Here is a 14,916-nt window from a genome sequence, read left to right on the forward strand (position 1 = left end):
TAAACATTAGAGTCCAACCCAACACCCAAATAATACAAAACAGCCTAAACACCTAAATCCCGGCCCAACCCTGGATCGGCCTACTCAAACCGACCCCCAAAACCCTAACCACAATGGCGGCCACCACTGTACAGACCATCGGTGGATCCAGCCTCACCGTTAAGCCGATCCGGCTGCTCCCAGAAGTAGCAACCGACAGCTGGAATCCGGCCTACGTGGGAGACCACCGATGCAGCCACGGCTTGGGTACCAAACCAGCCACCAAAACATAGCAGAAAACACACAAAAAAACCCCAAGCTTCACGAGCAAACAAGCAGCAAACCAATCATAAGGACCGAATGATATCTCAGAGAGGCCGCCGGCCGGAATTCGGCACACAAAGACGACCAAGAGCAAACCAATCATATGGACGCAACCAACTCGCCGTCGCCGGAGAGACACCGAACCAGATCTGACCGCCATCTCTGCTAATCGATTTTGAAAAACACCTACGACAACAAAAGTTAGAAAGCCCTAGCTACACCTCCACCTCCACCGCACCACCACCCGACACCTCCACCCATGCAAACCGGATCAAAAACCCAGCCACACCGCCGCCCACGACCACCAATCATCTGAACACCCAGCGCCGCTAGGCCTCCAAATGAAGCCATGGAAACCTCTGGTCGGTGACGGAGAGCAAAACACCCAGCCGCCACACCCTCCCCACGAGAAGGGTGGTGCTCGAGATACACAGAATGGAAAGAGGGAAAAAAAACAGTGAGCAGGGACAGGATCAGGAGAGGAGAGGGAGGAGAAAGAGAGATAGCGGGAGAGAGAGGAGGAAAAAAAAGCCCGGGGGGAGAGGGAGGGAGGCGCCTCCCCCCTAGGCGGCGATGGTGCCGAGAGCCCTAATAGCGGGTAAGGTAGAGAGAGAGGGTTTGATATAGTAGAGAGAGGGCCTATTGTTAAAATAACTGAGTTGTAATATTAATGACAGTGATGAGCTACTGTATAACTTGAGGTTAACCTTTTGAGTCACGTGATTAGGCTAAGAGTTAAGCAGGTCAGTTGGTACGGGTCGTTACAGGTGGTATCAGAGCCGACACCAACCGGAAGTGTGAGGCGGGTCCTGCGAGGTGACGTGCTTGGGTGGGCCTGGCAAGTTGAGGAGCTTGTGGTGTTTGTTGTGCTTAGACGGATCCCACATGAGAGGAGCTTGAGGTGCTTATCGTGGTTAAGTGGGTATATGTCTCATATCGCTTGGTGAGTTATGATGGACTGTGAGATGCAACGAGGATGTTGCAGCCAAGATGGGGAATTGTGAGAACCCACCATGGGACTAATATCCTACATTAGTAGATTGGGAAAAACTGAAGTGGAATATTACTGACAGCAATGAGCTACTGTATAACTTGATATTAACCTTTTAAGCTACATGGTTAAACTAAGAGTAAAGTAGGTCAGCTGGCGCGGGACGTTACATAACTGCTCTAATTTTCAATTTGCACTAGTACTATGGCCTTCCACCCTTTCAGACCTCCATAAAATTATTAACAGGATGGATAAAACTCTGGTACATACCTCCATTACGAATTTACACTACAACAATTATGACTTTTAATAACATAATTTTATAGCGTTCTTTTAAGAATGCTATGATAGAGGACCAATAATAGCATACAAGGAAGGGGATCAGCCTAATATAGCGGTGCAAGAAACACCGAAAGAATTTCATAGCGTTTTCATTAAAACTCGCCCCTACTATAGCGTTCAACACCAAACGGAGAGACTAACTCTTCACAAGGGCTCTCATAATTTCGAAGAGCACAGTAATTCTCCCCGCTCTCTCTCTAGGAAAAAGTAGCGTCCACAGGAAGCAGACATCAGCCGTCCGATTTGTGGGTTTGCTTATCGGCCGGCCGGCACCGGCACCACTCCGTCGACGGTCAACCTCACCAGCGCCTTTATTATCCTTCGTCGGCCGGCCGATCTACTGTTTTCATCCCTAATTTACTGTTTTCTTCTCCGTTTTCCATTCACTCGATTCTACACTGCTCCCAAACTTTGTGCACTCTATAGCGGGCCTTATACCCTGCGAATCAAACCCTAACCGAAGCTTTTTGAGTTGTTTCGAAGGTTGTTCTTTGGCGTACAGAATCGAGTTGGGTCGGCCTACAAGGACAGAACCTATTCTGCGTGCAACTTGCATTTCGAGCATCAATTGTCTAACTGGGGTCCTTCTGAACCAGATTAGAGCCTCGATCTTCTTCAGGTTTGATGGATTGTACACCGATTATGCTCTTTTAATTTGTTTACAAGTCTCTCTGTTTAGTTCCTGGTCATCAATTATGGGCTGAGCTTGCTTAGGTTTATGGTTTCATCTGTCTGTGGGTGTGATAGTTGGTGTCTAGGTTGTGTGACTGAATTGTCTGGATTACGTGACTTAGTTTATGGTTTGCTTATTTTGGGTCTCGGTTTTTAGTCCTTGGTTTGTAGTACTGTATGGTTCGTATAGGGGGCTTCTCTAGTCCTAGGGTAGCTAAAGTGGGGAAACAATGTCCCCCTCCGAAGAGAAAAACTAAAGGTATTGCACCTGCTGTGGACACCGGAAAATCAAAGGGTAGTCCTTCATGCTCGTCACCTTCGCATGAGCTTCCTAGTATGGGTCTCTTTAGTGAGGGATCGATCTTTGACACATTAGTTGATGATTTTGATCTTCAGTGGGATCTGGCTGGTCATGATCTCCACGATTCAGAGTTTCGTTCCATTGGATGTTTAGATGACGACTTTGACTCTAATGGGGATTTGGCTAGTCCTGCTCCCGAAGCTTCTAAGTCCAGTCCTATGTATTGTGAAGCGCCTCTTCATTCACAATCGCTATATAACATGAATGAACCTCTATCCATGAATGAGAACTCGCACATCGAAATGATGACCAGTGAGTCATCAGCCAAGGACCTTTTATCTCCCGTAGAGTGTACTACGGACATAGAAGCAAACGACAATTCTAGTTCCCATCCTTTACCTGTCGTAGGAAGTACTCCCCCAGAAGGCGTTGACGGGGGTACTATGCTGATTGGTGGTCATTATATGTGTTTCACTCCTCTCGCTTAGTACTACTAGTTTGCTCTGGTGGTTTGTGTAATGATAATTGGTGATAACTCTTATTTCTGCTTTTCATATTCTTGTACAATTTGACTATTACTTTTAGTGCAGTACTACAGCATGTCAGAGTTGGGCCCTTTTTCCCCCCCTATGGTATTAGCAATGGTCGATAGGTCTCTAATTACTCTGCAACTTTCAGGTTGTAAATGATATTTCTATCTTTTCATCCTACTATAGGGTGGCTTCCTGCGAGGGAACTGTACATGTTTGGAACAGCCAAACAGGGAAGCTAATATCTATATTTGCTGAATCATTTATGAGCTATGTGCATGCTTCGAGCCCTTTAACTTCTCCATCAAAGATAAATGTTGATCATTCCAATATGCTGAATTCCAATCCACCATCAAGTGGGATATTGTCTGCTGCATTTGATGGGAGCGTGTACACTTGTATGCATCACTTGCAGTTCAATGAAAAGCTTGTTGTTGGCACCTAAAATGGTTCACTCAGGTCCTGCGTTCAATCATGAGTTCTCTTTTTTGAGCAAGGGTTTCAATCGTGAGTTCTCCTTTCATGAGCAAGGGTTTCAATCGTGAGTTACTGAGTTCTTTCATGATTTGTTCTTTCTTCTCTCGTTTTATCCGATTTAGCTAATACTCGGTAAAAAAACCCTTCTTCTGCTCGATCCCTTCTTCCAGAGAAAGAAGCAAATCATGGAGACCTATTGTTCCAGGTCGAACAGAGGAACCCTAAATAGGTTGGCTTCGATTTTTTCCTTGATTCTTGCCATAATATAGATAGGGTTTAATATTCACTCATTGGCTTGTGAAAGGTTATGATCTATAGGGTTTGCATAGATTATAGATAGGGGTTGAATCTAGTTTTTTTATTTTCATTCTGATAAGAATATTGGGCTCTCTCTAGAAAACAGAATACAAGATGAATATGTCTTCATTGTTTGCCTATAAAGCACAAGAAGATTATTGTGGGTTTTATATTTTCTATGAAAAAGGGAAGTCGGATTAATGGTCTTGGTACCTTAGGCTTTGCTTTTACAGATTCAAGTGTTGAAGAAGGTAACATTTTTGTGTAGAATCTGAACTATTTGAGGATGGTCACAAAAAGCACTGTTGTTAGTAGCCTAAATAGAGCTTTTTTCAGGGCACTCCGGGCTTGCCTCGTGGGGGGCCCCTCCCCGGGCTGTCAGCATTCCGCGATAATCTACAGCATGTGTTTCCTGATTGACATTGTGACTTGTGTTAATATTAGATTCTATATGTTGGATGGGCTTTTTAATCTCTGTTCACAGCTATTATAAATTGGATATGGATCTATTTGGCTTGATGCAGTAAAAGATAGGGTAGTATTCTACCTTTGATACTACATCTGCGGCTGCCCATGGGTTTAACTGCTATAATTCTTAGATTGGCTGGGTTCTTAGTCAGCTCTTGCAATTTCTATTTAATTGTTGTGGCGATAATGGTTTAGTCATTTGGTTGCACACTCCTTCAATCAAGCTGGTGTTGCTTATATGGGATCGGTATTTTTTATGCTTTGGTTATGCTTTTGCTTAGTTCATCTGCTATAGTTTTTTTTGGTTTGTCTCTCTGCTACTAATCCTATTGGTCAAAGTGTCCCTACCCTTTGTTTCTTAATATATCTTCTTTTGCTGGTTGAGGAAAAAAACTTATCTTGGGGTGATTATGAAACATTTCTTTTGTTGGTCTTGGAAAAAAACTTATCTTGGGGTGACTATGAAACATACTGTTGAACCCACCAAAAAATCTGTTGATCGACACCTAATGTGAAGCTAAATATCTGCGTATGTTTTCCTGTTCGATTGAGGACCCATCATAGCTTAATTTCCATCTCAATTTCCACCTTCTCATGGACTCATGGTAAGATGGAAACTTGTACTTGAAAAAAGCAAACCTAAAAGCTCTTAGTCCATTAGTCTTATCTTGTTGATGTCTGTCTTTTTGAGTTGTATTGTTTAAGAATTTAAGATACTAAAGAAATTCAGTCGTAAAAAATGTTACAATAAGGATTATATCTTTTGCCTCTGTCCTATTATTTCGTCCTTTACCAATCTTGAGCATTATCTTAACCGATTATCCTAAATTCCACACTATTCCCAATTTTGAAGGATTTAGTGATTATACTAAAGTTCACTTTGATTAGGTGAAAAAAGGGGACTTTCTCATTTTTCTGATGTTTATGTATGTTTAGAAGGTTAGTGCAATGGGCAGCACCATGAGCATTTGGACATATTTGGTATGTTATGGTCCTTTCATCTTTGTATAACAAAAGGACTTCTCTTTGTTATTTTGTCATTGTATAATACAACGTTAGATGGATAGGCTCTAATCATTTGGCCCATAAGAGCAATGCTTAGAATGATTGTTTAGGGATATTAATGTCTTAAAGAACTGTTTGTGATGAAGTGAAGGTTACTCCTTCGTTCTTTGGCTATTACTAATTATCCTTCTATGTTTGTTGTAGAGAGCTGGAGAACCTCAAAGTCAAGATTAGGTTAAAAAAATGTGAAGGAAAAGACAAGTGAAACGTATGTGCATTTTGGTGTAGTTGTAAGATTGCAACATTGACACCTCATATTTATCCGATTCGTTCTTCGTAAGTTGGTTAAATTTTTTATATGGGCTTTATGGTACTTCTCTATATTGTAATGTTCTAGTAACTCAATTCGTTCGAATGATTGATGACTGCCTTATCAGTGATCCTTTGGTGCCTAACCCACTTGTATAGCTGAATTGCAGATTGGAGACAAAGAGCAAAAGAAGGTGCCAATCCTCTTCCATATCCTAAGCCAATTAATTGCTTAGGATGACCGCTTGAAACCCAATGATAGATATGAAGTTCGGCGAGCGGATCCATAAGACGATAATGTTGATGTGCCTCTTGCTTGAAATAATGGTTGTGTAAGTCTCAAACTCTACAATAACCAGGAGGTCAGACTTCCATTATACTCTTACTAGTTGATATTTGTCTTGGGATTTTGTAATGTGTGACTGAACTTTTTGGTTGTCATTGTTCCATTGAAATGAAGAGAATACGGGAGTTACAAATTGCGTTTAGTCCAAATAGGATAAAGGGGACATGGGGGTGAGGAAAAGGAGACTTGGACGAAGGAAGGATAGACTTTGGTTTTTTTTCTCTTGTCTATGTGAAGGTTGGATACTCTGATCTTAAGAGACTAAGGAATCATCAAATGAGCAGTTTTTGGAGTTGGGGAAAGTGCTTGGTCAGATTAGGTATCCTCCAAATTTAAATTAGTTCGTTGATTATACTTTCATAAGCGAATAGTTATTCAACTTATATTTGTTGTTATGATGTGATAATACTGCAATCTCGAAAGATTGGATGTTTAGTGAAAAAATAGTATTTTTTTGCTTAGATAAAGTGCTAGAATATGATTTTTTTGTTGCTGATATACCTCAGTTGTTGCTGAAGTTTGCTGAAGTGTGCTGAAATTGTAAAGAGACACGGGATAAGTAGAAGAAAAACTCTTACTTGCATAGCGTTCCACCAAATTTTTGGCGCCAGTCTCTTTTACGTTATCCTTCGTGGTATAAACAAATTCCTGCTTCGAAGCAATACTAGATGCACTGGTAGTGCTTTCTAAAGAGGCAACAGTTTCATTTTTTCCTCTGGACCCTTGTAGGCCATATACAGATCAGAGGTTGTTCCCAAAGCATCTACTTTTTCAAGAAATTCTTTTCTTTTCTTCTTTCCTTTGCAGACATTACTCTTTGACCTACTAAGTTCAACCACAGGTTTATCCTTGGAAGCTGCTGCTAGAAGAGATACCAAGCCAACATTAACATACTCAGTACCTTCCCCTTCACTTTCCAAAGCTCGTTCTGAAACAAATGGAATAGCTGAAACTGGAGCTTCCTCATTAGACACAACAGAGTTGGTAACAACAGCTTGTCTACCACCCAAGCTATCAATTCTACTACAAGAGACATCTGAAATTGAAGTCTTGCTATCACTATTTGAACTAGGGGAAGTTTTATCATTTGTATCATCTAATTAGTCAGACTCTTTTATGTAGTTTTTGTCGGGGAATTGTTTTCCCCGCTAATGTAATGAATCTTTATTCAATGGTTGAATTGTATATTGTACATTGATGGTTGGATATAGTTGGTGTTGAATGGAATATTTCATTTTTGTTTTTTCTTAAATGAAATTACCATGATCTTATTTGAAAATACTAGCATATTGATATTATAGAATATTAAAAAAAAAGGGCCAAAAATTGGCTAATATAGCGTTCATTGCAAGCTATAAAAAGTAGTATAGGATAGCAGGCAAAGAACGCTATGGAAAGTAGAAGATAGCGTTTTAAAGAACACTGTATTAGTCAATGCTATTAAAAGTCTTCGACATTCGACAGCGGGCAAAGAATGCTATTAAAAGTTTATCTACAACAGCGGTCAAAGAACGCTATTAAAAGTATGTTAAAGACAGCTCTCAAAGAACGCTATAAAAATGTTACATGCTATAGCGTGCAATGAACGCTATTAAAAGTCTCGACTTTTAATAGCATCGCCTAATAAGGCGTTCTTCGGAACGCTATCTATGACATTTAACAGCGTTTTTCGCATGCTATAAAATGTGATTTTTGTTGTAGTGTTATGTGGTCCCTTTTTTATTAATTTTTGTGGGTTTTTTTTTATTTTTTGCGGTCCGTTTGGATGACGGATTTGTTTTAGATGGATATAGAAATTAAGGAGGTGGATATAGAAAGAGGGTGGATATATAAGAAGGATGGATACAAATCACAAGTTTCCTGCATTTCCCAGTACCGAAGATAGCGTCGGAGTCCCGATCACCAACAGTGTCATCTACGGGAGATGGGAGAGCTAGACTCCGGCAACTAGGTTCGGGGTCCCAGAGATCTTGAGCCGATGGAGGAGAGGATTTGTTGAAGAAAGGATCCTTGGTTCTAAGGGGACCTCATCAGAGTCGACGTCCTTGGTGACTGAGGCAGAGCTCGGGAGGGAGAGGAGGGTTTCAGATTTTACCGTTGTTATTGGACAATTTGTTGCAGAAATTTGTTCCTTAATTTTTATGTTTGGTTTGATCAAGAAGAGGAGTTTAACTTCACGATGTTCCCTTGTCCGATTGGCGATCATGATCTCGCCAAGAGCGGCAAAGGAGAAATAGTCGGCATCGAAGAGAGCGGCGGTGGTGGCGCAACGGCGAAGGCAGCGGCGGTGGAAGTCTTCTTCGTCATCCTTGTCCAACTCATTATCGTCGACCTCACCATTGGAGGCTTCGTCGAGAACTGGTGGGTGTAGTTTGAGAGAGAAAGTGAGAGTGTGAGGGCGAGGGTGTCACGCCCACAATTTTCAACATAAATAACTAAACCATTTGAAATACAATATCTTCACAATAGTACATATAATACTCCAAAAATACAATTCGGTACCCAATTCCACAAAATTGTTCTCAAATACAACAATCCAAAATAGAAAATAAATAACAATGCGGTTTAGTTTACAAGGATAATAAAATACTCTTCAAAAATAGCTTTAAACCATACATCAGCATGTACTCCAAGCACTCTATGATAGTGACCTGCAATGTACCTGAAAATGATAGATTGAGCTACACTAGCCCAGTAGAGAATTCTATGCTCAAACTATATGAAAATGTGATGAATCATGCATCATGAATGAGTGAAATTGACAGATACGCCCAAAGTATGAATGATTACCAACAAGTTGCACGCGATGGTCCAAGCATTCTGGACTTCACATAAATGTCACTGATCGTTTACTTCTCAAATTAGATACATTAATAAACTCACGGCAATTCACATTAGTCTACAACCAATTCTAAATCATCTTATTATTCTTCGTACGACATTACAATCTTTCTCGTGTCCACATTTATCATCATCAAATCCCTCTATTACAAAACCTTTCCTTTTGATTTCAAAATAATTTAAAGAAAACTCAAGACCATTGTAGGCCGAGCTCCGTTGATTCACTCAAGAATACCAGAGGATTTCCATCAAAATTCATTAACCAAAATCAAAATTCTCTCATTAACTTTATAAACCAATTACGTGTTGTTAAGAGTCTAAGCTGAAACCCCTACCAGGTACTTACTCGATAACGAGCCCTGAAGACAAATGATATGAGTATTTAGCCCCTACCTGTCATTTACTCATTAAAGAGTCCTGAAAGCATACGATATGAGCATTTAGCTCTTGCCAGATATTTACTCATTTAAGAGCCTTGAAAGCATACGATATGAGCATTTAGCTCCTGCCAGACATTTACTCATTTAAGAGCCTTGAAAGTTCTCTTTATGGCCATATGTCATCCACATTCATTCCACATTCCCATTTCACAAACATCAAATTATTCAATCAAATCCAAAAGCCATTTAATCAATCATATGGTATTATCAGACCAACAATCTACCGTATCGCATATAAGCAAATACACACGCCCTCGCCATACCTCTAAGTATATCCCAGCACCTACACAACGTGCTACTCACAAACGGTTTCTAAAGTACCCAACCCACTAGTTCCTATACTTGAATCCTGTAGCAAGTGTACCAAGGAAAAATAGAGAGGTTCAACGAGTTGTGAAGATACAAATTACTACTTTACCCTTTAAGTCATTATACCGCTCCCATCTACCATTTATACCCACCACGATGGTCATACAAACTACCGTACTCATAAACACTCTACGATACGTTTTCCGTTTACAACGATATTTAGATTACGCTTACAAGTACCTAAGGAATGAGAACGATCAATGGGTTCAATAAGAATGATTTATCATGATAAGGATTGATTTTACAGGGTTTGGAGTGAGTTGGAACAACTCGAAATCAAAGCCTTGAAGTAGGAAAGCAATGCAACAAAAAAACTGTCTTTAAGCCAAGCGTATCGATAGGTATCGATACCTAGTGGTCCAAAATCTTTCCAGCCTCAAGGGTATCGATAACCAAGGGAATGGTATCGATACCAGATCATTACGTGGGTTTTAAGGGTATCAATACCTTTTTCAAAAGGTATCGATACACAACGTGCTACTCACAAACGGTTTCTAAAGTACCCAACCCACTAGTTCCTATACTTGAATCCGGTGGCAAGTGTACCAAGGAAAAATCGAGAGGTTCAACGAGTCGTGAAGATACAGATTACTACTTTACCCTTGAAGTCATTATACCTCTCCCATCTACCATTTATACCCACCACGATGTTCATACAAACTATGGTACTCATAAACACTCTATGATACGTTTTCCGTTTACAACGATACTAAGATTACGCTTTACAAGTACCTAAGGAATGGGAACGATCAATGGGTTCAATAAGAATAATATATCATGAAGGATTGATTTTAAAGGGTTTAGAGTGAGTTGGAACGACTCAGAATCAAAGCCTTGAAGTAGGAAAGCAATGCAACAAAAAAACTGTCTTTAAGCCAAGCGTATCGATAGGTATCGGTACCTAGTGGTCCAAAATCTTTCCAGCCACAAGGGTATCGATACCCAAGGGAATGGTATCGATACCAGATCATTACGTGAGTTTTAAGGGTATCAATACCTTTTTAAGAAGGTATCGATACCAGTTCAGTTTGAGCAGATTTTCTGCAAATTTTCAAAACTATTTTCAACAACCCAACCAACAATTTCAAGCATGATCAAAGCACAAAATCAACTTATAGGCATATAAAAAGAGCAAGAAATCCCTAATTTGAAGTTGGAGAGCAAACCCCAAGAGAGATCGAGCCTACGCAAGCCCTAGACTCCGAAATCTTGAAATCGACCGAAATACACCTCCTCCAAGCAAAACCCACGAGATTCAAGCTCAATAACATGTAGAGAAGGTAAAATTGAGGTGAGTTTCGTGAGGTTTTGATTGGGAGCCAGAGGGAGAGGGAGAGAGCCGGGGGGGGGGGGGGGGCCGGGGGGGAGGGGGGAGGGAGAGAGAGAGAGGATTTGGATTTCTAATCCTCTACACACACATCCGCATATATATATACTCTCACACACACAACTCACACTTGCACTCCCTCTACTAACAATCCTTTCATACTACCCTCAAATCAAATAAACTTAACAAATTTCATATTTTTCCGTCAATTTCCAACATCCAATAATCCTTTTAAATAGTTTCCAAAACTATGGGTCTCTACAGAGGGGCACAAAAGTCATGAATCAACATACCCGAGCCTATTTAGGTTAATTTGGAAAAATATTTTAGGGTTTGTTTCAAACCAAGGCTAAAAAACGGGGGTGGCTTCTAATTTTCTAAAAAAATTAAGTGCTCCAATTTTTAATATGTTGAAATCGGTGCGAAAGTCTTATTTTTCTAATAATTTTATCATAAAGGGTCATAATTAATTTTTATCTCTAAAACTCTCATAATCAAATATCTGCTCTACTGGATTCCAAACAGGTCTTACATGGTCTTTTCCGTCCTAATTCCTAATTTATGTTTTCTATTGGACTAAGTAGGTAACGGTATGATAGTTGAGGAGATGAAATTATCAAATTGATAGTATATGGACTAAGTAGAAAAAAATGTGCATAGTTTGGGGGATAAAAATGAAAAAGATTCTTAGGGATTTTCTGTGGGGTCAAAATAACAAAATTTGGTTACAAATATCAAATGTTCACGTGGAAAATCAAAATGAGTGGGGTCAAGTGACCCCAGGACTTATCCCTTAGTGCCTCTGTCCATGTGCAAAATCATAATGAACACTTAAAAAGGTAAGGGGAGTACCATACAACAACGTGAGAAAACTAACCAATTAATTCATCTGACAATATTTGCTGCACATGATGGAAAACTCACCACCTAGGGCGCCTTTGATTCTCACATAGATTATGGGAAGGGTTGGAAAGGATGGAATTAACGTTGTGTCATTGAGTTAGTTGTACTATGCTTATTTAGGATGGAATAAATACATGTGATAAAGGAATGAGAATTTTTTTTCGGCTGTTCGATGAGGAGAGTATATATTTGCCAACCGATTATTTCACGAATTTTCTCAAAAAAGCATGCAAAATACATAATGTATTACCATAGTCAAATATCGTGCATACAAGTTCAATGGTGGTGCACACAATTTTAAACCTTATGTGAGCAACATTTGACCGGGCCATATGATTTGTTAGAGAATTGCTAGCTACTCATTTCTTTTTTTTTAGAAAATTAAAAGCCGGTCCTAGTTTCTAGATTTGGTTTGATTCCAACCCGTAAATATTTTTGCGCGCCAAACCTACATAGGCTCGGGTATATGTTGGTAATGACTATTTTGCCCCCGACAGAGGGACCTGGCATTATTATACTCCCTAGCGTCGACGACGATCTACCAGAAGAATCTGACAACCTCATTCTCCCACCCGATCCTCCCGCCACAATCCCATACAGCACCCACACATCCTCCTCCACCTTCACCAGCATCTGAACACCGGCGGCGACCTCGACGGCGGCGTCTCTAAGTTCTTGCCCCCGCCCTCAGCTGTGACGAGGACCCAAATCCGCCGCTATACGATCTGAATCCGCCGCTATACTCATATAACCTACATGAATATATTCTCTCTCTATATATTCTCGGACTGAAATTCGTCAATCTCTCACGCCTATTGATCCTCTCCGGTCTTCATTTGATTAATTCAACGGTAAAATCTCGACATTAATTGAGCGAAGGTACTTCTCTTCGTTCTCAATTTGAGTGTGGGATGGTTGTGAAAGTTCTTTTCTGGCGTGGATGGTGGATGTTGTGGGTTTTGGTTTTGGCCTTCAATTTACGAGAGAGGAAGATGGAAAAAGAAAAGAAAAGAAGATGAATGAATTGGTGGGGTTTGGGTTGGATATGAAGCAAACAGTGAAGATAAAAGTGAGTCACTGATTCCTCTTTGCATTGTTGGCAAGAGAGAATCGGATTATTTTTCTATGAGAATGGTGTATTTTTTACGTAAACTATGTGAATTGGGTTATGTGAACTGTGTATTTTCGGTTATGTGAATTGTGTATTTTAGTGTGTGGTGAGCCTACGTAAACAGTGTATTTTTCAGTTCACATAGAAACAGTTCTCATAGATACAGTTCTCATAGACATAGAGGCAGTTCTCATAGATAATTTTCATAGCCAAAAGTATTTTGGGGTATTTTTAGGCCGGCCCAAAAAATTAGGTTCGGTCTTATTTTAGTCCAGTACAATAATTTGTATTTTTTATTTCAACCATGCTCTTCCACGCGCATCAACGCACGGAACTAGAGAACATCTAGTATAGAAAAATTATCCAATGCTCCATAAGCACTGGTGCACCATTAAAATATTGTTTAAATTTCAAAAAGTCATATCTTTTGTTGTAGATATTCATTTGTAAAAAAAATTATATTTTTGGAATCTACTCGACGATATCTACTAAATAAGATCCATATTGAATATGAAATTATGAAAGATTAAAAAAATATCATTTGCTATGAAAAAATTCTATGAGAACTGTTTCTATGAGAATTGTCCATAAGAACTATTTCTATGAGAACTGTTTCTATGAGAACTGTCTTTATGAGAACTGTTTCGGACAAAAATACTCTTAGTTATGTGAACTAGCTATGAGAACTGCCAATTCTCATAATCAGTTCTATGAGAATTATTTGAAATGACTATGTAAACTAAAAAGTACACAGTTCAAATAGTCTCAACACACACTAAAATACACAGTTCTCATAGAAAATACGTAGTTATCATAGAAATACACAGTTCTCATGGACAACACTCAATTCTCATAGAAAATACACAGTTCTCATATATAGTTGTCATGGACAATACACAATTCTCATAAAAAAATACATAGTTCTCTTAGAAAAATACACAATTTTTGTAAAAAAAATACACTGTTCTTATAGAAAATACACAATTCTCATAGACAGTTCTCACAGAAAATACACAGTTCTCATGAAAAATTCATAATTCTTATAGACAGTTTTCATGAACAAATACACAAATCTCATAAAAAATACATAGTTCTCATAAGAAAAATACAATTCTCATAGAAAATACACAAATGAATAAAAATACCCCTGAACTATGGCTATGAGAACTGAGGCTATGAGAGCTATATTTTTAGAATCAATTCTTGAATCATATTATTTTCGAACAAAAATACCTTTGGTTATGTGAACTAGTTATGAGAACTGTCAAGTCTCATAGTCAGTTCTATGAGAACTGCTTAGTTCTTATAGAGAACTGACTATGTGAAATGAGTTATAAGAACTGACTATGTGAATTGCAAATTTCCATAGTCAGTTCTATGAAAACTGCCAATTTTCATAGTCAATTCTATAAGAATTGGCTATGAGAAGTGACTGTTCTCATAGAGAACTAGCTTTTTGAACTAATTATAAGAATTGGACTATGTGAACTGAAAAATACACAATTCACATAGTTTTACCACACACTAAAATACACAGTTTTCATAAAAAAAAATATAGTTCTCATAGAAAATACACGGTAACAAAAATATCATTGGCTATGTGAACTGGCTATGAGAACTGCCAAGTCTCATAGGCAGTTCTTATAGAACTGCTTAATTCTCATAAAGAACTGGCTATATGAACTGAATTACGAGAACTGCTTATGTGAACTGTCAATTCTCATAGTTAGTTCTATGAGAACAATACATAATTGTCATAGACAGTTCTCATGAATAATACACAATTCTCATAAAAAATACACAGTTTTCATAGAAAATCAGTTCACATAGTTTTACCACACACTAAAATACACAGTTCTCATGGACAATACACAGTTCTCATAA

The 14,916-nt window shown here is 39.0% G+C and overlaps 1 protein-coding gene across 1 annotated transcript; it reads left to right on the forward strand.

Moving 5' to 3' along the window:
- Positions 1–6,241: 6,241 nt before the first annotated feature.
- Positions 6,242–7,292, forward strand: LOC131327230 (uncharacterized). The gene is made up of 2 exons (XM_058360274.1): positions 6,242–6,360; positions 6,883–7,292. Exons 1-2 carry the CDS (start codon positions 6,318–6,320, stop codon positions 7,143–7,145), a joined length of 306 nt encoding a protein of 101 aa, XP_058216257.1. The 5' UTR covers positions 6,242–6,317; the 3' UTR covers positions 7,146–7,292.
- The last annotated feature ends 7,624 nt before the right edge of the window (positions 7,293–14,916 follow it).

This window comes from Rhododendron vialii, chromosome 5a (genome assembly GCF_030253575.1).
Source record: "Rhododendron vialii isolate Sample 1 chromosome 5a, ASM3025357v1".
Lineage (NCBI taxonomy): Eukaryota > Viridiplantae > Streptophyta > Magnoliopsida > Ericales > Ericaceae > Rhododendron > Rhododendron vialii.

Coding starts and splice junctions, on each gene's coding strand:
- LOC131327230 (XM_058360274.1), top strand. CDS start 6,318: ATGAGCAGTTTTTGGAGTTGGGGAAAGTGCTTGGTCAGATTAG. Junction 6,361..6,882: donor AAAGTGCTTGGTCAGATTAG/GTATCCTCCAAA, acceptor GTTCAACCACAG/GTTTATCCTTGGAAGCTGCT.